The sequence below is a fragment of the Scardinius erythrophthalmus genome (assembly GCF_964197995.2).
Source record: "Scardinius erythrophthalmus genome assembly, chromosome: 8".
Taxonomy (NCBI): domain Eukaryota; kingdom Metazoa; phylum Chordata; class Actinopteri; order Cypriniformes; family Leuciscidae; genus Scardinius; species Scardinius erythrophthalmus.
Window position 1 is genome coordinate 6037520 of NC_138228.1, and position 24869 is coordinate 6062388.

The 24869-nt window shown below is 36.7% G+C and overlaps 1 protein-coding gene across 19 annotated transcripts in view; it reads right to left on the minus strand.

Annotated features, from left to right (window-relative positions):
* plekha7a (pleckstrin homology domain containing, family A member 7a) overlaps positions 1 to 24869 on the minus strand; it is an 87264-nt gene that overhangs the window by 33551 nt on the left and 28844 nt on the right. For 10 of the 19 annotated variants that reach the window (XM_081372488.1, XM_081372505.1, XM_081372500.1 and 7 more), the window contains 5 exons: positions 14170 to 14253; positions 6198 to 6312; positions 4110 to 4214; positions 2854 to 2926; positions 1075 to 1175 (listed from right to left, as the gene is read on the minus strand). In XM_081372488.1, coding sequence (XP_081228614.1) covers positions 1075 to 1175; positions 2854 to 2926; positions 4110 to 4214; positions 6198 to 6312; positions 14170 to 14253 — 478 coding nt within the window. Of the gene's footprint in view, positions 1 to 1074; positions 1369 to 2853; positions 2927 to 4109; positions 4215 to 5927; positions 6103 to 6197; positions 6313 to 14169; positions 14254 to 19142; positions 19162 to 19326; positions 19458 to 24869 lie in introns of those variants that run through there. The other 9 variants (XM_081372495.1, XM_081372489.1, XM_081372494.1 and 6 more) reach the window with 7 other exon arrangements.

Here is a 24869-nt window from a genome sequence, read left to right on the forward strand (position 1 = left end):
CAGTACTTATATATATAATTACACTGTAACAATGACACCTTAAAATAAAGTGTAACAGAATTTTTTTATTGAATTTTAGCTTTGATAATTATAAATATTTCAATTTAGCTTTAATTTAGTTTTATTTCAATTTTTGTTCTGTAATTTTACTACTTAAACTTGACTTATTTCAGCCAAGGCAACATGAATTCTGAATTAAGTTTGCATTTTTCATCTAATACTCATATCTTGTTTTATTATTAACAAAAAACATTTTTAATAGTTTTAGTTAAGTGTAACAACACTGGGGGTCATGTAATCGAATTATGTCAGAAACGGACAAAGATGTCGCTAACAGTCGAATGGTTTGTTTTACACCCAAAGCTATTATATGACTTAAAAAGGCTACAGTGCGTAAAGAGTCAATGATACTTTTTTGGTGCTAATCTATCTTTTTAGATGCTCCAGTCCTCATTCTCTTTAGTTTAAAGGGCTAGTTCACACAAAAATGTATATTCTGTAATTAATTACTCACTCTCATGTCGTTCCAAACCCGTAAGACATTCGTTCATCTTCAGAATCTATTTAATGAAATCTATGAGCTTTCTGACAGTCTACACAACTACCACTTTCAAGCACCAGAAAGGTAGTAAAGACATCATAAAAGTAATCCATGTGACTCCAGTGGTTTAACCTCAATTTTATGAAGTGACACGAGTGTTTGTTGAAAAAAAAAAAAAATATATATATATATATATATCCGATACACGTTCACGCACTGCTCTCACATCAACACTACATGCATGTGTCGTGGTGCTCTCATGAACGTGCATTGGAGATTAATATTTTGTAAATAAAGTTTTGAATGACATGAGGGTAATTAATAGCAGATTTTTCATTTTTGGGTGAACTTTGACCCAACTACAGTCCATTCACTTTAAATTCTCATTTAGTATTATATTTAGTAGACAGTGAATTTTTTTGGGTGAACTGTGAAGTGATACTGAAGTAAACATCCTTGCAATTTGAAGTCAAGAATTCTTTGTATCATTCTTTTGAAAGTGTGTTGCAATCCGTATGAAAATGGGATCTTACCTTGAAGGCATATTTGCGGCTAATGTGATCTTCAGGCCCGACAGGAGCGATAGTGTAGCTGGGCAGAGGAATGCTACCCAGAACCGACTCTTCACGACTGTCTGTGGGGGAAAACAATCCAACTGAGGAACAAGTCAGGTTTTGACTTTGTGTCTTTCTTCCTTCCTGGCATGTGATACTCTCTGACCTGTCTTTCTCACACCACTCTGATAACATCATCACATTTCACACATTTAAGTTTAGCCTCCTTGATTTGCTCTGACCATTTCTTTCCAGTGGCGCTCTGGTGACACCGATGTGAGAGGGAGTGAGAGTGTGTTTATGTGTGGGTGTGTCTGAAACAGAGATCTAGTGGTGGGTTGACAAGCGATAAGGGTGGCTCGATTAGGACATAATGGGTTAAAAATACTTCAAGGTTGGTTGAAGGAGAGATTGCAAACCGAGGTCTCTCTTTCATTTGAGCAAGCAGGGAGCGGAGGGGTCTGTGACTGGGAAGGGCAGACTGACTGGAAAATTAGGATGGATTACATCACATTATGACAACACAGGTGGTGGTGGGGGGGGGATTTGATACAAGAAATAAAGTTGACGGTAAAAGAGATAACTCACCCAAAAATGTTTATTTACTCAGTTATCTTCCGTTTGCAGTTAATCATTTGTTAATAAATAAAAGATATCAGAATATATTCCTATGATTAATTGAAACTTTTATCAGAAGAGACTTTGTCTGTTTTTTGCACAAAGCATTCATTTGGCTTCATAAGTTGTATGGTAAGAGTTGTGTAACCAATTACTGTGTTGCATAAACAACAGTATAAGTATTTGGAATAACATAAGGGTGAGCAAATAATGACAGAATATAATTTTTTTGGAGAACTACTTTAATTTAGCTTTCTCTTACGAAAAGGAAGTTTATTCAACTGTGCTATACTAAACACTTCTTTTAAACACAAAATAAGAGTATACTTTTTACGTAATTATCAGAGATACAGTATATGCATGTATGCTTGCCTTATTCTGACAAGTATAAAGAAAAATGTACACTTGCACTTTCTTGTACATGCATGTACTTACCTAAGGAAATACTTGGTAATATAAGGTAACTAAATGGTTTAAAGTTAGGTTTAAGGGTAGGTTCAGGGTTAAGACCTAGTTATTACCCAGTTATTGTAATCAAGTACACTCTGTAGCATGTAAGTATGGTTGCCATAGAAAAACGTAGGTGTAAACTAGTTGTGTACTCAAAGTCTATTACTGTAACACTTAAAGTGCACTTAAAAGTATACTTAAGCCAATTTGGTCCTATGTAGTACGTTTAATAGTATACTACTGGTACACTGATTTTAGTATACTTACAACATAAAATATACATTTAATTCAACGTAAATTTATTTAATAAAAATAATGTAAAGTATACTTATTTTTTGTAATGGCTGTTTTTGCTTATAACAACACAAACAAGGTTTGAGTCAGCTGAATTAGCATGTTTAATTCCCAGAGAGGGTTTGGTGTGATCCAAGAAACTGCATAAATATGAGAGAGATTAACCCAAAAACATCATATTACTTTCCCTGAGTTATCCACTTTCAGAGTTTGCTAAATGTGTCATGTTAAACTCTGGGGACAGTCCAAAGCAAAAAGATTGAGTTTGCAATCTGTTGAAGTAGGACTTCATAAGTACGACCATAACGCTATTACTAATCATTATCTGGGAGAAAAGTTAGCATAAATGTCCATGTGTAAATGTGATTCTGTTTGATGTTTGGTGAAGACACTCACCTTTGTAGTAGAAGAGGCAATAATCAGCCAGAACAAACCATTTTCTTTTCCACAGCCGCATCCCTGAGCTGTCCTGAAAGTACAAAGCAACACAAACACTGATGGGAAAACACACACCCTCAGGCAGCTGAAGACATCTGATGGGGAAAGACAGCACTTCAAACACACTTCAAAAAGGCAAATTCGCAGCAATTCCCTATGACAGCACCGTTTCACTTCCAGTTAAAGAGTTTATTCAAAGTCTATTATCAAAAACTATTCATGTAAATACACTCCTGATGTTTTCATGCCATGAAAGACTTGTGTGTTCATGTGTGTTTGTGTCTGCAAAACTCACTGGCTGGCTCTCAAAAAGAAAAACCAAATGAGCTGCCAATCTAGACAGCTTTTTGATGCGTTTGAACGTTCAAAATATGTTTTTCAACAGTCCAAAAGTGCCTATGATGCCCAAAAAAAGCCATCCAGCGGGGCTGTGACCACTACTTATGTTTTGAGAGACACATTTCCCCCGATATTCAGATGTGTGGTCAACCAAAATGGGGTTTTAAACCTTGTCCCACTTTTTTTTCAATGATGTGGTCTTCTTGGGCAGCTCACTAGGTTTTGAAACACCAACATTATTATATGTAGAGCACGTGTAACTTCTGCATTCCTGTCACATTTAGTCAAATGATATAAGGCTATAATTTTAAACTATGGGTTCGTGAAAGTCCCTATAAAGCTATAAAACAATGACATGCCTAATTATAACCTAATTTCAAACTGAATTTCCAACTATAACTTATAACTTTCTTTCTATGAGCTGTTGAACTTTGAATAATATAGTAATATCATTCGAAAGTTTAAAAAGTCTTTTTACTCACCAAGGCTGCCTTTATTTGTTCAAAAATACAGTAAAAACAGTAATATTGTGCATGCTCTCAGTAATATTGTGTAAAACTCTGTGTAATAAAGTGTTTTCCATTTCAATATATTTTAAAATGTAATTTATTCCTGCGATGCAAAGCTGCATTCTCATCAGTCATTACATCAGTCTTCAGTGTCACAGGATCCTTTTGAAAAATCTTTGAAAAAATTTAACCCCAAATAGTGGTGTAAGTCATAGATATTATAAGTTTTACTGAGACGATCTGGCATTTTATACTAGGAGTTCCTGGTTTTGGGACCAGGAAGTCTAAAAACCTCTCATGTAAAGTATAATCTGAAAGCCAATGTTTGGTTAATCAATAAACAACCTCATTGATCAATTCTCTTACCTGTTTGTGGAGCCATCCACGTACCACTACAGGAACGCTGGGATTCCTCTTTATGGCATGATCTCGTTTGCCAAAGCTATGGACCCTTCCACTGGACTTGGATCCCTATATCACACACCAACACACACACACACACAGAAGATGAGCAGGGGGATTGAAAGCTCATTCATCACACATTAGTAGAGCATCTGCCAGGGGTGCACAGCTGATCTTACACACCATCGCTGGCATTCTGTGGGCACGGCAACGAGCGTAAGCCAATCACACAAGCCAATGCATTAATACACCTAATACATCACCATTGCACGCCGTCACTGCCAACGACAAGAGCTACGAGCAATCATTCATCTAGAACAGTCCGAACGCAGGCAGGAGATGACACGAGCAGCGTTTCTGCTGGTTTATCTCTCCGCATTAATCAAACTATGGCAGTCAGCCGTCACAAGTACACTTCAGATATTTTTGCACATGCATTCTGAGAGGTAAAATAACATAATGATGATTACAATGTTACCAAAGCCTCCATTATGACGCTATAAGTTAGCATCAAACAGCAGCTGTTTTTATCTAGCAAAGGTCTAATTCCTTAGACCAGTTGTTCCTAAACTTTTGACTCGAAGGGCCACCATCGTCCAACACAATATTTGAAGGTCCCCTATATAATATATGTAACCCAGTACATTAATTTGGGTCACTAGTATTTATAATTAGTATTAGTTTATTCATATTGCTATGAAACTAATAGTAAGTGAAGAATAAGAAATAAACTGTATTTATTTTATTATAAATAATTCAAAGAATAGAAAAAAGTTTCTGAATTAATTTCTGATTGGTGAGGTGAAAGGTTAGCTCCGCCCTCGGTTGAGAAAAAGTTTCCAGAAAGATCACGTATCAAGACCAGAGATAAGAGAGATTGTGAACGACACGAGAGTGATATTAAGTCAATTGAGTGATTTATTCATTTATTATTACAATAGATTTTGCTAGTTTTGCTTCAGCAAGTCGATCCAAAAATCTTCTGAGTCCGGTCCATAGTCTGAAATTGTAAGATCTAGAAACCGAGCCACGCGCTACATATATATAAATAATATTAGATCATATTAAAGGGGGCATGGATTTTTTTTATTATTATTGTAATATGTTCTTTGAGGTTCAATCATATTTTTAATTTTTTTGCAGAAATATATATATGTGTGTGTGGAATAATTATATTTTCAACCCACATTCTGTCTGAAATAATCCATTTTTAAGTGTCGGCTCCTTTAAGGCTTGTGGTTTGTGATGCAGCTGCTGTCAGATATGCATATGTAAAGTACTTGATTATAATTTTCATAGTAGTTGATATTATATTTAAAGTTAAACTATTTTAAATGTGCTAAATTGCAACATCATTACAAATGTGTAAGTAATTACAAATATATTGAAATGCAAGACATACAAATTTAAACAGAAATAACATTAAAGTACATTTTAGCTTATCATAAATGTCAGAACATTCGGTAGTATATTTAACCATATTTCAAAGACAATAGTAATTAAGATATTACATTTAAAGATGCACTGAAGTCCTGCTAATTTTGCAGTTCAGTTTGCACTTAAGTATATTCTTTAAAGTGTATTATTTCCGTAAGTTTGCAATACTCTTTTTTAAAAGTGTGCTAAAGTGTGCTTTTTCTCAAGGAAAAGTTTGGAACAGTAATAAATAATGATGAAATTGTACTTATTGAGTGGATTATACCTTTAAATATATACATTCAGCTCATGTGCATCACATTCCAAACAATGCATCCTTGCACAGATATGCACCAAATCACTCACAATACGAATCCCGATCCGTTTCATGGATGTTCTGTGTCTGCTCAGAGATGGCAGTCAAGGGCTCTGTGTTTGTGTGGCCAGCACTGGGGAATAGTCACGCAGCCCAGAAGAATAAGCACTCTAATTACCAGAACAGATGCTAAACAAGCATGGAGAATGTTCTGCACCGTTAACTTGCTCGTCTCGTTCAATACAGCAGAGGTACTGTCTTCTGCTTCTATCTCTACACAATCCCAGGTGTGTTTTCCTACCCTCTGACTAGTTTCTGACCTTTGATCCTGACGTGGTGTCCACAGTGGAGGAGGTGACGGTGGTGGAGGCTTCGCTAACAGTGCTGGAGGGTCGTGTGTTCGCCTGTGGCTGCTTCAGCATGTGTCCACCAGTCCTGTAGAGGAGAGCACAATGATGCTTTTCAACAGGTACAGCAGATTCTTTGAGGAATTAGTGTTAAATCAGTGATGCACACTTTAAATCGAAATCAAGACATAGCTTGGTGTGATTAGCAAATGGCAAAAGTTGCGATTTAAATAAATATCTGTGGCCACGTTCACACTGCAGCAGATTACGGTTGTCAATCCTGTAGTTGAGTCCTTAATACGGTTACGTTCACACACAGTTCAGTTGTTTACAGGAGTGACAACCGCTTTCTATAACTGAACCTGCATCCTGTAAACATTCAGGACTCACACTGTGTGAACGGGGACCGGATTGGACAACTGGTTTAGACGACACCACACCACACATTTAGGACCATACCTCTACTCTCTTACCCCATTTTAATTATCCATACTCTCCATAATTTGAATGTGACCGTGGACCACAAAACCAGTCACATGGGTACATTTTTTGAAATTGAGATTTATACATCATCTGAAAGTTGAATAAATACGCTTTCCATTGATGTATGGTTTGTTAGGATAGGACAATATTTGGCGGAGATACAACTATTTGAAAATCTAAAATCGAAACATTGAGAAAATCGCCTTTAAAGTTGTCCATTTATGTTCACAACTGTGCTGCATTCACTCACAAAAATAAATGTTTAATATATTCATGGTAGGAAATTTACTAAATATCTTCATGGAACATGATCTTTACTTAATGTCCTAATGATTTTTGGCATAAAAGAAAAATCGATAATTTTGACCCATACAATGTATTGTTGGCTATAGCCACAAATATACCCGTGCGACTTATGACTGGTTTTGTTATCCAGGGTCACATATTATATTATTACTGCTTGATAATGGTAAGTCAATGGGTAGAACTTCAGAATTTCACATCAGTGTAAAGGTGAAATCATCTGTGATCAGAAGTCTTAGTGCTAGTATAGTTGAATGCTAGCATATGATGCGTTTAGCCGGTGGCAAAACATGACATTTGACTGGAACTCTGCATGGTGACATCAGTGACAAACAGTGTGTTTCACTACTCTCAGGAGTTTGACATTAAAGCTACCCTTCCTAAACTGACAATGTTAAGTTTCCACCAAACTATCATAGATATTACAGTTATTGTCACAACAGTTACAGCGTATTGTATTGTTACAAGAGTAACTTAGCCACCATTGGCACTAAAAAAATAGCACAGGCTCTGAAAACTTTACACTGTTTGAAGTAGAACTATGGTATCTTTGTGGAAATTATGGTTACCATGATAAAGGGGTATTGGTAAGTGGTTAGTATTAAATATGAATGACTAGCCGTTTAAGCCCTCTGACACTTCCAAAGGATCACTAATAGGCCTTGAATCCTGACTTCAATCCTGAGTTAATAATATTTAATTCAACACAGAAAAGAAGTGATATTTAGTTGTGAAATGAATTGTGGCTTAAAGGGATCAGAAAAATCTAAATTATTTCATTATTTTTTTCACCCTCATGTCTTTATAAAACTTTCTTTTATCTTTGGAACAGCTTTTTTTTTTCTATACAATAGAAGTCAAGGGTAACTATCCCTGTACGTCTCCCATACAGAGCAATATTAGTGTCTAGCTGCCTATGTAGAACACTCCAAATTGGTCACTTATGAGGTTCCATGGCTGTTTGAAGTCAGCTGACTATGTAGGAAGTAGGAAGTGACTCACTAGAATTTGGAACTGGATTGACAACCATTCCAATGCAACACTGCACTGTTCATTACTAACTCACACAAGAAATGCATAGTACCAGTTTTTAACATCACAGGCTCACTTCAAAAAGCTTTTAGTAAATTAAAGTTGTTGTGATGTGTCAAGTATAATTCCCCATGATTAGACAGAAAATGAATTTTCCCTTCAGCGCTCGTATTTGAAATGTCAAATACAATTCATTCAAGGCATTCAACAGGCAGGTTATATTGCTGGGTTATGAACTTAACAAACAAAACTTATGAACAAAAAGCAAACTGACAAATACCTTTAAAAACATATTTCTGATAAATACTGCTTTAATATTCTACATATCAAAATTATAAATGTCTTGACTGTCAATTTTGATCAATTTATTGCCTCCTTGCGGACTAAAAGTAGCCTATTATTTTCTTTTAAAAAAACAAACAAAACAAAAAATGGTAGAGCCAAAACTTTTGAACCGTATATATTAATTCTTATACCTTTTTTGAAAAAAGTTGCCAGTCAGCTCCTGCGTTTTTGATCATTTTCACGAAATTTTCATGGCCCCCAAAATATATATTTTGCGTTTTTTTTTTTTTGTTTTTTTTTTTACATTTGAATGTGGTAAGTTTCATAAAAAAAGCAAAAAAACTGAGAAAATCATGTTTTTGTCAGAGACTTCGGATTGGATTCAGAATGATGATCAAAACATAGATAGAGTAGATCGAGTCCATCAAGTCAAGTCAAGTGTATTTGTATAGCGCTTTTCACAATACAGATTGTATCAAAGCAGCTTCACATCAACACCCCCACAGTCCTGTAGCTCGTCCTGGGTCGACATGTCATTCGGTAACATTAGGCGGTTTTGATTTATATGCTGTTTAATGCAGATGATCGCATTATTTAACATATGCATCAACTTACATATGCTATTGCTTGTTTCTGCTTCTTCTTCACATGTCTTTTGATCAGGGGATTCTGTATTCTTTCAGAAGATGCGTAATAGCGCCCTCTACCTTTTAACAGTGAAAACACGGAAAGCCGGAAAATTCCGTCAATGCCGGGGAAAGAGTTAAATATATTCCAGCAATCAAAGCTCAGAAGCACAGGCTCCTGGCAAACTAGGACAGAACCACCTCTTCTGGCTCCTCTTCAGTCAGAGAGGAACCAAAAGTGTCCTCTATGATCGTCAATATTAAAAATAATCAGAGCTGACTCAAGTTGCTGCTTAATCTTAGATAGTGTTAAATCTGTTCTATCTGTCTTTGATCAAACTACTGCTTGACTGAAAACTTTGTCTGAGCATTTACAGAGAAAATGTCTCATCTCCTGATTCCAGCTGGAAAATTACAAAGGAAACCACAGCTTTTAGTAAACAAGATCTATTGCCTACACAACAACGAAAGTTGTGCTTTGCATAACTGTCATTACAGTCTGACCTTGAGCGGCTGAAGTGTGTCAAAACATAAAAACAGAAGGACAAAATATAACGTAATTCTGTCATTCCTAACTTATTCTCATACATTACGCCATAAGCCGGACTACCATAACACCCCAACATTAACATAAACCTGTATGACATATATGTTTGTACTTTTTCATCAGTTTTAATCAGAAGTCTTTGTATAAGAGGTAGAGTCAACAGAGGAAACCTCACAGCACGATTCTCACACTTGGAGTCTAAGAACAGATGGCCAGACATACAAAGAGCCAACATACGAAAGAAACAGAAACAGATTGTGCTTATAGCACATTCATAACATCTGAGGAATCCACGTGCTTTGGGCACTCAAACCTCTCCGGCACTTTTATTCAGTGGCTCTTAGTAAAAGCATGGAAAGAATCAGCATGGTTTAGCAGAATAGAATATTTCTAAAAGCATTTCCGAGCTAGCCTAAAAATATAAATCATCAAAAAGATCTACATTTGTGTTCTGAAGATGAAAGTCTTGCAGGTTTGGAACGACATGAGGGAGAGTAATTAATGAAAGAATTTTTGGGTGAACTAACCCTTCAAACTAAATCTATTAAAACCATTTTTGGTAACTGAAAAAAAAACCTGATATAATATAAAATAAAATATAAATATTAGAGGAAAAACATAATAATAAAAACTTTAATATTAGGGAAATTAGAAATGTTTCCTTGGCAACTAAACACTATAATACTATATAAATGATCTAAAAATAGCACTGGTCTCTGGGATATTCTGGTGCTTAAGATATGTCAAGTGGCCTCTGGGACCCCATACAGGGCCTGAGGACACCACATCAAACAAGACCACTCCATGGGCCGGTTGCACCAGATGTGCGTAAGTTACAACTTAGCCTAGTTTTGACGTAAATGGACACTAAGTTACGACTTACGCACTTTTTGCATTGCACCATTAAACTTAGTTAAAGCGTAACTCTACGTATAAACTAAATATTTACGGCAACCTCCGATCAGGAGTAACGGTTGGAATAAAATATCAGACAGACTGAATTGCATCAAAAAGCTTTTCTTTTACCTGACAGACTTCAGTTCTTTAGACATATATGATAATGCTGACATTTACACTCGCTTACATTTTAAGAGAGAGAACATTATGTGAAAAGATTACTTTGTTAGCGGCTCTTTAACACGAACCCGTCCTAAACAGCCCGTCGCCGTGTGCATCGGTCCATGTTGTGCATGTCAAATATAAGTCATAATCAATAAACTTAATATCTTATGTTGTTTGTATCAATATTTATGTATTGATCCTTATTAATTTCATTTCAAATACAGTTTATGAATGTTATTTACATATAAAAACACTGTTATTCATGAGTTATTCTCAAGTAGGCTATCGTATTTAATGGAAACGTATTTTTACCGTTAGCAACGCAAAGGCAAAATAAGTTAGAATGAAGAATAAACTGAAATTTACGGCATTTCAACACAACTTCTGCTCACGTATTTGAAGGCTGCTATTGGATCAGAGGCTATACGTCATATTATGTGACTACGCATTACTTTACAGAGAGCTTACGACCTACTAGCAACGTTCTGCCTTACGAACAAATGGTGCAACGGAATATAGTGCAGAGTTAGTTACAAACTAGCTAGTAGTTACTAAGCCTCTAGTGTGGACTTTACGTTCCAATTTAAGAAAGAACTTACAAACGGCACCCATATCTCTAAGACTGAGGTCAGCAGAGATTGAACAGTCAGTCATTATAAACTGATGAGCCAAAACATTATGACCAGTCACAGATGAATCGAATATCGGGGAAATTGAGAGACAGACTAGAAACCAATGACAGAGTGTTGGGCGGCCAAGGCTCATCGATGCACGAGGGCAGCAAAGGCTATCCATTTCAGCCTTCAGCCTTCAGAGTTCAGCCATTCATGTGGACGTAAATTTGACACGAGCCACCAACCTAAACACTGATGCAGAGCAGGAACACCCCTTCATGACAATGGTGTTCCCTGGTGGACTCTTTCAGCAGGATAATGCCCTCTATCACACTGCACACATTGTTCAGGAAGGGTTTGAGGAACATGATGAAGAGTTCAAGGTGTTTCCCTGGCCTCCAAATTCCCCAGATCTCAATTCAATTGAGCATCTGTGGGATGTGCTGGACTAACCAGGGGTGCGTTTCCCAAAAGCATCGTTAGCCAACTATGTTCGCAAGTTCCATCGTTATCAGCATAGTTCAACGAGTCCGTGTTTCCCGAAACCATCGTTCTAACGAACATTCGCAAACAACAAGTTGTGTAGTTGAAACGGCAGCTCTGTGGTTAGAAGCATAGTTTCTAGTTTGCATGATATGTGGACTTAATAAATCCTTATCTTGAGCAAAATAAGCAAGCTGACATTCAGGACAACCTGTGTCTTTTATTTAGAATACATTCAATTGTCATTTACGTCTTTTAGTTTGTCAAGAGATTTAAAGCACCGTTTGAAGAGTGCGTATGTGCGAACGTGCTCTATGTAAGAACGAGCCTATGATTGAATCTGGAAACAAAGCAAAATAACTGAGAAAAATGAGAAATAGTCCTCAGATGCCATGTCAAAACATCTAGCGTTAATTCGATATCAAGTTATTACTCCAACACGTGCGTGACGTCATAAACCAACGTGGTTGAACGACCACTTTGTGACAATACGGTTTCGGGAAACAGTCGTGACTAGCAAGTCGTCTTCAACGATGCATCGTACTATGGTAGTTAAGCAGCGAGTTAAGTCGTTGTTTGGGAAACGCACCCCAGTTTGATCCACGGTGGCGCCACCTCACAACCTATAGGATCTGCTACTAACGCTGGATACCACAGGACACCTTCAGGGTATGTAGAGTCCATGCATCAGCGGGTCAGGAATGTTTAAGCAGGATAAAAGTGTCAAGTGTCTAGCACAATCTGTCATCACAATCTGCATAATGTACAGTATAGAAGTTGGGTTATTATACAAGCTCCACGGTACATACTAGTTCTTTCCAACATGTGATATGGCTGATACATTAACAGCCAATGACACACAACCTGCGGTTCTCAGAAAGCCTCGTGCACCCACACAGCTGGTAATGAGATGCATCCATTAGGATGTGGCAGGAGAATACGCCCTCCCGCTCGTATTCAGATGCTAAGTGAGCCCCAGTTTTTTGTGATATACACGCTAATATGAGCTGCTTTTAGAGAGATTCGAGTTAGATAAGACCGGTGGGCAGCTGTTAAAACCGACATCTAATGGCAGATCATTCTCGAACATGGAGCTGCTGGATTGTGTAACGCTATTATTGAGTTCTCTAACATAACCTGAAAGATTTTGCTGGATCTCTTAAAGCATAAAATGAAACAGCCCAGAATTGTGTTGTGAGTGAAAAGTATTTTGATCTATTTTTTTGATCTATTTTTCCTGTACAAACCACTCTTGATGAAAAGCATAACAACCTAGGTGATCTGGATGCATGTTTGATAAAACAGACAGCTGTAATATAAGTTACAACTTGACGGCACCAAGAAGGGAACTGTAAAGAGCAAGACTAATGACAAATGCCAGTGTAGACATGTGATACTTCAGTCAGCTGTATCCTTCCAGCTCTGCTTCTACCAACATATAGATCATCATAACGGTATGATGGTACTGCCTTATAATTTTCAGTAGAGTTCTGTTCAATGGCAATTCAAAGAGCTACTAACATACACTACCATTCAAAGGTTCGGTACAAAAAAAAATCTTGTTCACCAAGGCAGTAGGAACAGTAATATTGTGAAATATGACTTCAATTTAAAATAACTGTTTTCTATTTTAATTTATTTTAAAATTCAATTTATTCATGTGATGCAAAGCTGAATTTTCAGCATCATTACTCCAGTCTTCAGTGTCACATGATCCTTCTATCATTCTAACATGCTGATTTGATGCTTATGTATTTCTTATTATTATCAATGTCGATAGTAGTTGAGCTGCTTAATATTTTTTGTGGAAACAGTGTTTTTCCCCAAGAACTAATCAAAAAATTAACAGTATTTATTTTAAATTTAAAAAAGAATTGTAAATAATGTTTATTAACTTTCGTTAGGTCAAATTAGACAAATGTATCCTGTAATTTATCATACATTGAAAACGTATTATACAATCTCTGTTGTTAGAGACTAAACTCAAGATTTGGGCTGCTAGGTTGAGACAGGACATTAATGTAATCAAATCTTAAAGGTCCCATATTGTACACCTTTCTGAAGTTTTATTTTATGTTTTGATGTCCTTAAGAATATATATTTGCGGTATAAGTACCAAAAACCATCTCAATATATTTTCACAGCTCCTTTCTCAGAAGCTCTGCCAAGAACAGGTCGATTTTGGCCTGTCAACTTAATATTCATGAGCCTCTCTTCTGATTGGCCTGTTGTTTTCTGAATGACCCACCATTGGTGGAGGTGGTGACTGAGTAGTTCTGACATCACATTTATACGGAAGTCACAACGGCTCGTGAAAAGGCACAGCTACTTTATGCAGGCTGTGTGCATTTGTCTGTGGATCGACTGTTTTGAAACTTATATGGCAGTTTCATAGCCCCTAGACCTCTGTTATCATCAAAAAAGCCAGGAAATTTCAGTTTTGACAATATGGGACCTTTAAACGACCTAGTCAACCTTTACTATAAGCAATGTCAAAAGGCAATACTTACTGGTCCTGAAGTCTGAAATCAGTGTTCTCAGCAGAGATCTCGCCTGTCACTGGATGTATGAATGTAGTCGTCCTCTGGTTATGGCTGCAGATAGGACAAAAACAAAGCAGCATCGCATTAGCATGATTATTCTTCTTCCCTGAAGCAAAAACACAATCACCAAGTGAACGTCAGCCAGGGGTGGTAAAAGTACTCAAAAGTTATACTCAAGTAAAAGTAGATATACATAAATAAAAATTGACTCCAGTAAAAGTAGAAAGTCCTCCATTCAAACATCACTTGAGTAAAAGTACAAAAGTATCCGATTTAAAAAATACTTAAGTACCGAAAGTAAAAAGTAAATATTCAAAATTAAAATATAAATGTAAATATAAATGATTAAGCAGATTGTTTTGGGAGTGATATGCAATGTTTTAATTGAACAAATGATGTGATTAGATACTGCAATTAAGAATTTGTTAGATTTGCAATCAAGAGACAATGAAGCACCTTAACGCAGTAGCCTATACATAGTTCCCACATGACGTCACAACATACGGGCATTTGCCGACCTGGCGCCATTTCTGTGGGCATGCTGTGGGCAGAACATTAGACGAAGAAGCTGAAACGAGTTAATTTCGTGATAAAAAGTGAAAATGGTCATCTCCTGCTGGGTCAATGGATGTTCAAATCGTGCCGGAGGTTCAGTTAAATTTGGATTTTACAGTATACCCGTCATTAGACTTCATGAATGTGACAAGACGAAGCTTTTGTCAGAACAACGATGGAGGTTATGGCTGGCGAGGATAAACAGGAAAGAAACTCCCTCAAAACACGCAAGAATTTGTTGTTTTTTATTGCGAGTGTCCACATATAAGTTAACACTTTGCAGTTTGAATGATGTCCTGTATGTACAAAATGACGAGGTATTAAAAACATACAAAAACAACATTGTTTCCACTGTTCGATCACGCCCGCGACTCTCTCTCTCACTCACAGACACAGACAGACGCACACACACACATTCCAGCCTTGCAATCTCAGATTATGTCCCTAAAGAACCCGCGTAAAAAATAGTTCTGCATTATTTAACTGTTACATTAATTTGCACGCAAGTTTTATTTATTTTGGCGAACTAACTGACTGCTGCGTGAGCATAGGCTGACAAAGAGCTTGACCGCGGCCTCGCGCGTTCTTTTTTTTTTCAAAAGAAAACCAAGTTTTTCATTGGTTTGGAAAGCCAGTGTAATAAATACTTGGGAGTGGGCATGGGGAAATGTATCGGAGTAAAAAGTAAACTTTGTCTTTAATATTGTAGTGGAGTAAGAGTGAAAGTAGATGCAAATAAATCATACTCAAGTAAAGTACAGATCCCCGAAATAACTACTTAAGTAAAGTAACGAAGTATTTTTACTTCGTTACTTACCACCACTGACGTCAGCACAATCAGAGCCTTAGACTGTCCCAGACATGTCCATCAAAATGAACCACACACACCAGTGATGATAATCAGAGGTGTTTGCCTCTTTAATCAGGTTGCTTACAATTTGAGACAGTAGCCAGTGATTAATGACTGTATATAAGCTAATACCATCTAAAATATTACATTCAGTAAGTAAGGCATCATTGGAAATGATTTACTCTCTCAGTGTAATGTAGTATGAGGTTTGGCAAAAAGTCAGCTGTCCAATTTGCCTATTTTAAGAAACTGCATCAACATCAAGTTACATGTGAGGAGGGCAAGTTTGCACAGCAGAAATACACTGGCCATTTGAACAGAGTCATTGTCTCTACGACGTATTCAAATGCTTCATTTCTAAAACAACATAAAGAGACTAAATAACTGTGCTTGCATAATGTAATCAGAGGTATGCTAGCGTTTATGTCTGAGCTGATGAAAAGCACCTTTTATGTCTGTTTAATGGCTGCTGAGTGTTAGGAAAATTTAGTCTAAAAAAGAAACACAAATCAGTCTGATAAGAAATCTGAAGGTAATATAATTACAGTATACTGTACTTACATCTAAATGTACTGGTATTTAACAGGACCTTGGGCTTGCAAGTTGGGTTTCCATGTTTTATGGGGACTTTCAATAGACAAAATTATTTTTATACTGTAAAAACGGTATATTATATCCCCCTACACTTGCCCTACCCCTATACCCATCACAAAAAAACTTCACTTAGAATGATTTATAAGCTGTTTTCCTCTTAGGGACCAAAAATGTCCCCACAAGGACACAGATATCAGATATTGCCAGCATTGTGGGGACATTTTGTCCCCATAGGGTTTACCAGGACAAACACACAAACACACACATTTATAAGGTCCATGCTGAGAACTGAAACAGGCCTACAGAGCAACATACTGTAAGGTGCGGTCTCTGAAATGTCAACAAAATGGTTTCGTTTTTGTTGACGACACTAAATGTGAAGTGTTAGCGAAATTTTGTGTGAAAAAAAAGGTCCATTGTCTATTGTCAATCATGTAGTATGAAGCACAGCTCAAACAGAAGCCCATCCAAACCTTTCTGTCGGGCAACACAGCAAATCGATGAATAATATGAGTGGGGACATCTGACTTGTGCCCTCACACGAAATTCCCGATCACAGGGATTCCTGTTGAAATGGCTGGATTTTGCACATGCAATAAATGTGACCTTATTAATTCCTTAGACTTAATCCAACTACTCTGAATTTACTTGTGATTAGACTAAGAGAAGAAATGGTCCAGTGGAGGGAAATAAACGATGAATGATCAAATTATTTTGACAGTATATGCACTTGACATGGCCTGAAAAATGTTGTTTCTTATGCTCAAATCGCTTTAAAGAAAGCTTGTTGGTCCAGCCAATGCTCACATCCAAGACACTAACTTCTTCTAACAACAGCTCAAGAGTCACAGTATATGCCATGAACCATCCCAACCTACGAGGAGAATCTCAACATTACAAACTTATTTTGAAAAACGGACAAAAAGACAAAAGGTACAACATTGTGTCCTTAATGGCTTTAATGGGAAACTACAAAAGAACTACAACTTTTGGCGCAATTTGCTTGTTTTCAGCAAAAAAACTTCTCTGCAGGATCATGGGTAATGTTCCATCGATAAAAATATCCATTGATTAACAGCCTCATAGCTCACAGCGGGTCTGTCTTTAAAGGTGTCAAAATCAATTCCCTATGGAGAAAATGAATGGGAATTTTACTTCCAGAACCCAACTGTTGCTTGTTGCTCCCATTCAAAGGTAATATGAGTGAACCGCCAAGGTATACAGAGAGTCTTAGATCGAACTAAAAGCATTATACTGTAAGAGTATGAATGAGCCCTGCACTGTTGCATTGAAGAGCCGGTGGAAATTCAGCCTTGGATATTGTATTAATCAAGCCAAGAAAAGCTCTGTCTCAGATTTAAAGTGTGTAGAACCAGAAGACATTTCTTGGCATTATGAAAACTGAGCATTTATTATTTTTTTCTCTCAAAATATAATAAATATTTTTTAAATGGATATAAACTGACCTTGAACGTATAACACTCCCTATCTGAACAGGAATGCTTTGAAGCCACAAGGCATCGTTTCAGCAGAAGAACACGCTGCATCAACAGTGTAAATATGTGAAGTCAACATGCTTTTACACTTCCATCGAGGCGGTGAGAGGTAGAGGTGAGGTCAGAGCGCATTGTTTCCTTTACAGTCGCTTCTATACTGTATATTTAAAGACCACAAGTCACTGCATTGAGATGCCACACAGGTTGTGGCGGCTATATAAGCTTTACGGTTGTTGGTAATGGAGCTCTTTACAATTCTGGCTGACAGCCTGTGGTAAGTAAAGGATTTGTGTGCACAAACATGGCGTGCATCCTTGAGAAGAGCCCCCCGGATCACTATAATCACCACCACACCTGTTTAGTCTCATGTGATCGAGTAGAAACACTCCACATGCCACATCCAAAGCTCCTGTCCACCTTATCCTATACATTTAGGTCAGGCTGTAGGATTAAAACAAAACTGAAATCGTGATATGGCTGGTGCATTATTGTGGTAAAATCGTTTTCAGATGAATCAATGGAGTTGAAGCAAGAAATAAGTTGCTTTACAAGTCAATCAGAAGCGATCCTTAAAAACAAACTGCATTGTGTACCAGACTTTATGCTGAAAGGTGATAACTAGTCTCTGGTCACCTGTTTTTTTAAAGATGTCACAGACACACTTGATGTTTCTTTTCAATTTGCGACAAGATGACTCTGTGAATCAATGTCAGGATGAGTAGAAGTCTTCAAGTGGTCATAATAGTCTTCCGATCATTAGACCCTCAAGCAAACTTGGCACAACACAAGCTAAACTGCAAGTGAAAGGCAAGAACGACTATAAATACAAATGCATTCATTTATCTGAGGATGCAAGGCTATATCCAGCTAAGTCAAATGTGTCAGGCACCAATCCCTCATTTAAACAGACTATTTACCCCAATGTGAAAGCTTCGTCTTTATATTGCTTGGCACAAGCCAGCTGGCATGTTTTGACACTGCAAAATGAATTGCCTTGAAATGTTGATTTGTTCGACTGGCGTGTAAAGGTGGTGTCTATTTAAAAATGCTAAGATGAGCCGTGATTAAACACTAGCAACAGGTCGAAAAGCATTTTAAAGGGTTCTCTCAGTGGGACAAGGTCATTCCCATTCACATCACACAGAATGATGAAATTTACAGAAGGATGAGATGAAAAATTCAGCTTCTGACATTTAATGCAGGTCCCCTGATTACAATGAATCACACTAGATAGATAATCAGTTAGAATCCCACACACTGACCCAGAGTCAGCATGTAATTTACTGCCATATTGAGCAGCCAAAAGCATTTCATACGACAGTAATGAGTCATTTAATATATCAATATATAATATTATAGCATGCGCAGTGATTTATGCTTCATTTTTGTGTTCGACTAACAAGTTTCCGTCACACTGAAAGCTTCTAAGTTAAACTTAAACTCACGTTTCTCAGAAGCACATCAGAGTTAACCAGCTTAGTTAAAATTTAGCCAAAGCAAGACTTCATTTCACACTGTGATATCTCCTTAAGAAAACACATCAGCACAGCTTGTTTACCAGTAAGCTAAAACCGTACTTAAAGAGACCCCATTACTAAGAGCATTTTCACAATGGTGTTCTCCACTTACAATCAATAAGCGTCCCTCTGATGCCATATACAGTGTTTCAGAATAGCAGCAGGCTTTTGTTTACCTGTCTCGCCACTGGTTCGGCTTCAGCGCTCTGCCTCTGTCGCAGGCATTAGCGTGTCTAGTTGTCTTGTATGGTTGGGAGGGTAAAATGCCAGCGGTGTAGTGGTGTCTTGTGTCAGTGTCATGGTGCTGAGAGACGACCCCTGAAGAGAGCCGCCGCTAGAGCTCACAAAAAACTGAAGTAATGGCCCTTCTGCATGTGTTATTAGTCAAACACTCATTCTCGGAAAATACAGTAAAACAGTAACATCTATTAAAATTTAGACAACCTCACAGGGATTTAAATATTCTGACTGTTTGAGTTAGGACTCTACTTTTATTAAAATTAACCAGTGGCCATTCATAGTAACATACATTTAGATCATGATAACCATGGGTAAAACCATGCACGCATATAGCACCTCACATTATGAAAAAAAGCCTACATACATTTGTGTATAAATACAAATTCTCAAATGCTATAGCTTAATAACCAAAAATACTGTAATTATACTCCTTTAATACATGTCTACATTGAATATACCACATTTCTGCCACAATAACATGGTGCAGTTCAGGGACGGACGGGCCATTTCCTAGTGCGCCGCTGTAAGATACAATGTTGGCCGGCCAGTTCGTGTTACTACAGTAAATCCTTGGTAAATGATGGAGATTTGTATATTGAAAAGCCTTCTAACTGGATCGTTCATGCCACAATGTTTCTCGTGTTTGTCAGTGCTGTTGAGAATGTCAGCACTGTTTCATCTGGTTTAAACTAGTTTAAATCACTGAGACATTCGTAGATTGTTTAGTGGTCGCGTGATCGAGATTGCCGTTTGATCCGAGCAGATGTATGGTCCATGTGGCGTGATTCAAACGAGTAGTGCCGTTTCCATTGCTTTTGGCGCATAAACATTATATCGAACATTTGCTATAATTATATTGAGGAAAATTATATTGTGATAATTAGTTTTATCACCCAGCCCTATCCCCATATAATCATTTTACTGAGCTATCCAGTATTCGAAAGGAAAAAAATGACAAAAATCCCCATCCCCAACCAGTCACTGGTCACTGGTCGCAACATTGTTAATGGATGAACACTAATAATTCAGCAGCTAAAAGTACTAGTAAATTGACTAGGGAAGTTTCATTCTTGTTTCATTTGTACACAAAATATATTAATATTGTACACAAGACACTATGTAATAGAAAGCTGGGATGCAGCCAAACTTGTCCTCTTGAGACCTGCCAGCAGGGTAATAAGAATAGAGCGGCCCGTAATGAAAATGTAGCTAGGCCCCAATTGTATCTAAAAATAAGCAGCTGCTGGAGTGGATCAATTAAAGTATGCCAAGTTATGCCATCTCTCTTGTAATTGGAGCTGAGAGTGCCATCAATCCTAGTATTGGCTTTCACAGTACAAGCAACATGATTTGTACACTTTGTTTTTTTATAGGAAAATGCCTGTTAAGGAATGCAACGACAAGTTATACTATATCTTGTCTTTTTGTCAAAACTGTTCATCATAACCACAATCCATTCAGTGCCAGCTGTTGTATGACTAGGCTATACCAACTGTTTTGTCCCTCAAGAGCAAATTCCCACCAACAGATTACTTATTAAATCTGTCATTGGAAAGGTAATTTTGCTGTCAGCATTGTGTTTGCAGTAATGACCGAGTAGGAAGAGGTTCTATGAAATGGGACGCCACGTTTCGCATCAAAATGCTACAACTCTCTCAGACACAGAGAGACTACAGACAGCAAGTGACGTTTTACTGAAATTGAGTTTCTACTCAGGGAAAGGACACAGAAATGCTATTTAAAGTCTATGACCTTGAGTCTAAGGCTGGACGATACAGCTAAAAATTATTATTTTTTCCAAATATTTTGACAATATTGAATATATCTATATATTTTTTTGCATTTTAAAGTCAACAGTATTGAAAAAAATAATCTAAAATTCACTTACTGTTTTTTACTAAATGAACACAAAAGTAGCATTTAAAATCTTATACAAAAAAATTGAGAAAATTATCTCCCAACAAAAAGTTAAGGTTGTTGCAACAACAAAGTGAGTAAAAACACGTTACATAGAAAAATGTGTCAATGTCTTAATGCACAGATCTATTCTGAAAATTTAAAATATATTATATATTTTACGGCAAAACACAGTTGAAATAAAAATGTAGTGATCGCTTACTGTTTTTAACTAAATGAACAAAAGTAAAAATAATGTTTAATATATTTAATATATAATATATGGAATTATATTTATATTATATTTATATATTATATTATATTATATTTATATTATAATATATGGAATTATTTATAAATATTTAGCCAATTTCACTCGGTTTTTTTTTCCATTTCTTTTTTATCTCATCTATCCGATATCTGGATAGCTGTTACAAGAGATGAAAAAAAAAACAAGTGAAATTGGCTTACTGTCTAACTAAACTTTTAACATTTTCCCGATATTTGTGATATTGTGATAATATTGCTAATATGTAACCCTGGACCACAAAACTAGTCACATATGGGTCAATTTTTTTAAATTGAGATTTATAGATTATCTGAAAGCTGAATAAATAAGCTTTCCATTGATGTATGGTTTGTTAGGATAGGGCAATATTTGGCCGAGATACAACTATTTGAAAATCTGGAAACTGAGGGTGCCAAAAAAATCGAAACATTGAGAAAATCTCCTTTAAAGTTGTCCATTTATGTTCGTGATTCTGCTGCATTCACTCACAAAAATAAATGTTTTATAGATTTACGGTAGGAAATTTACTAAATATCTTCATGGAACATGATCTTTAGTTAATATCCTAATGATTTTTGCCATAAAAGAAAAATCAATAATTTTGACCCATACAATGTATTGTTGGCTATTGCCACAAATATACCCGTGCGACTTATGATTGGTTTTGCGATCCAGGGTCACATATTCGATGTATCGGCCAGCCCTAATTGGGGGCTAGATTTATACAGTCCTGCTTAAATGTGGCTACATTCAATATTTAAGATCCTGATAGCGGGCTTCAGGGTGTGTTGGGTCAAACAAACCTCAAAAAGCTTATCAGACAGTCAGTAACCCTGGAGATGACATGGAAAAGCCACTTCAACTGTCAGGCCAATGACCTCTCTGAGAGGCATGAGATGGAAAAGCTCTCCAAAGGCAAAGATAAAGAGCAATCTGTTCAGTATCAAAGAAAAGTTCAATAAAAAAGACGTCTTTTGCATCATAGCCTGAATATGACTATTTGAGCGGCTATATGGCACGAATTTAGATCTTCATTGGTTGCCGGCCCACTTATCTCAGTTAATGTCTGTTTTACATCCTGCCTTTTGATAGAGGCATCAATAAGCTGTCACAAACTCGGATAAATATAGATGGCAATTTGACGTAATCCATCATGCAGAGATTTCTGGCAGCATGCGATGAGACTTTGAAGGCTGCTTATCTCCAAAATCGATTGCGACAGTCAGGAGAGGCGGGACACTGGAGAGAGGAAAATGCAAGAGGGATCAAAAAGAAGATGAATCACGGAGGATAAACAACGCTGGAATAAGAAGTCACTTTCACATGCTTTTAGTACTGTGGTCTCATTTAACAATTAGGTATAATATCAGCTACTTATAATCCAAAACAAAAATAATAATCTTGTTCGAGAAGCTATTTCAGACGTCACAAAAGAGAAGAACATTTTCGTTTCATGCCGACTTTAACCCTCTGGGTCTGAGGTGTTTTTGGGGTCCTGATGTGTTCTGACATGCCCTGACATTTGTGCTTTTTTCAGTTGCTTATAAACATATTAATGGCAAAGGTGTAATTACACTCTATTTAGCACAAACAGGGCTACCATAACATGTGAGCAACATGTATGTATATGTTTGTATTTTTGAAAGAATAATGTTTATGCTTGATTATTGAAAAAACTAAAAATGAAAGTTTCTGAAATAAGGCCACAAAACACATACTAAATATGTGTCCATAAGACTTCTGAATAATGCATTTTGTCACCTAGAGTTTTTTCTTCAAAATGATGTGAAAATCATCCTGCCTTATCATTCACATAAAACAATACATTAATTTAAATTTTGTAAGACACTTTTTGTTTGGAAAGGCAATGTGCGCAGGGGCGTCAACGATCCAACACCATCATGCATATTGAGTGGTTCACACCTGAGGGAGACAATGCCCCCGCATAATGGGGCTGCATACTTAATGAGCCTTTCATTCAGGTGTGTCACTGAGCCACAAGAAAGAATGCAAGAGCAATATATATATATATGTATATATATATATATATATATATATATATATATATATATATATATATATATATATATATATATATATATATATATATATATATATATATTAGTGCTTCATGATTAATCGTATCGCAATCGCAATCGCGATGTCAAGCCTACGCGATTATATGACGCAAAATGCTGCGATTTTATATTAAATAAACAAATTAGCGCTGTTAACGCACTTATTAATGCAAATGCTTTTAAACCATTCATGCGCGATAAGACATAAAAGAACGAGCCGCCTGTGAATGTCCTCCTGACACACACACACACACACACACACACACACACAGATAGACGCGCGCCAGTATCAAGTTCTCTTTCGCGGTAGAACGAACAACACGCGCTGCCTGTGAATGTCCTGACTGTGACAGACAGAAAGACTCGCGCTAATATCGTGCGTGCGCACAAAACAGCAACAGTTCTCTTTCGAGCTTGAACGAACAATAACACACACAGTTATGCCAAAATGTCTTTTTGTCGAGTGTCTTCATAACATAAGAGTAGTCTTATGATGAACACGAAGAGTTGTGATAACTCGTGAAAGAATGAGGCGCGTGTGAGATCCGCGTCTCTGACAGCGGCTGGTCTTAAAGGGACAGTACAGTAGCCAATAATTACATCTGTCGCTAAAGTTATTATTTTTTTCTTTTTTTTTTCAATTTCTTTTTTATTATTATTATTTTTCTTTAACCTGACATGTATGGTTATATGTACTCTTGTATGTAAATTATGTTTTGTTCTTGTTAAAATGCAAAAAAAAAAAAACATCTGTCGCTAAAGTTAATCAAAGAACAAAGGGAACAGAGAAAAACACTCACTGCTCTTGACTAAAGAACTTTTTTCTTTAGGCTGATTATCACTAATATGTGTGTGCATTTATTTTCCTTGAGAACCAAGCAAGTTGACTCATGAAACCATTTGTTTATTATATCGCATATCGCAATCGTAATCGCAATATTGACCTCAATTATCGCAATATGACATTTTCCCCAAATCGTGCAGCCCTAATATATATATATTGCTCTTGCATTCTTTCTGAGTACACACTGTGGTGAGAAGCTGATACCAGTGTGTCGATACGGTTTCAGATATTCAGAATCTATATGCAACGAAAAATCTATATTTATGACAACACTAATGAATATGTATCACTTTTAACTAGGAGCCAAC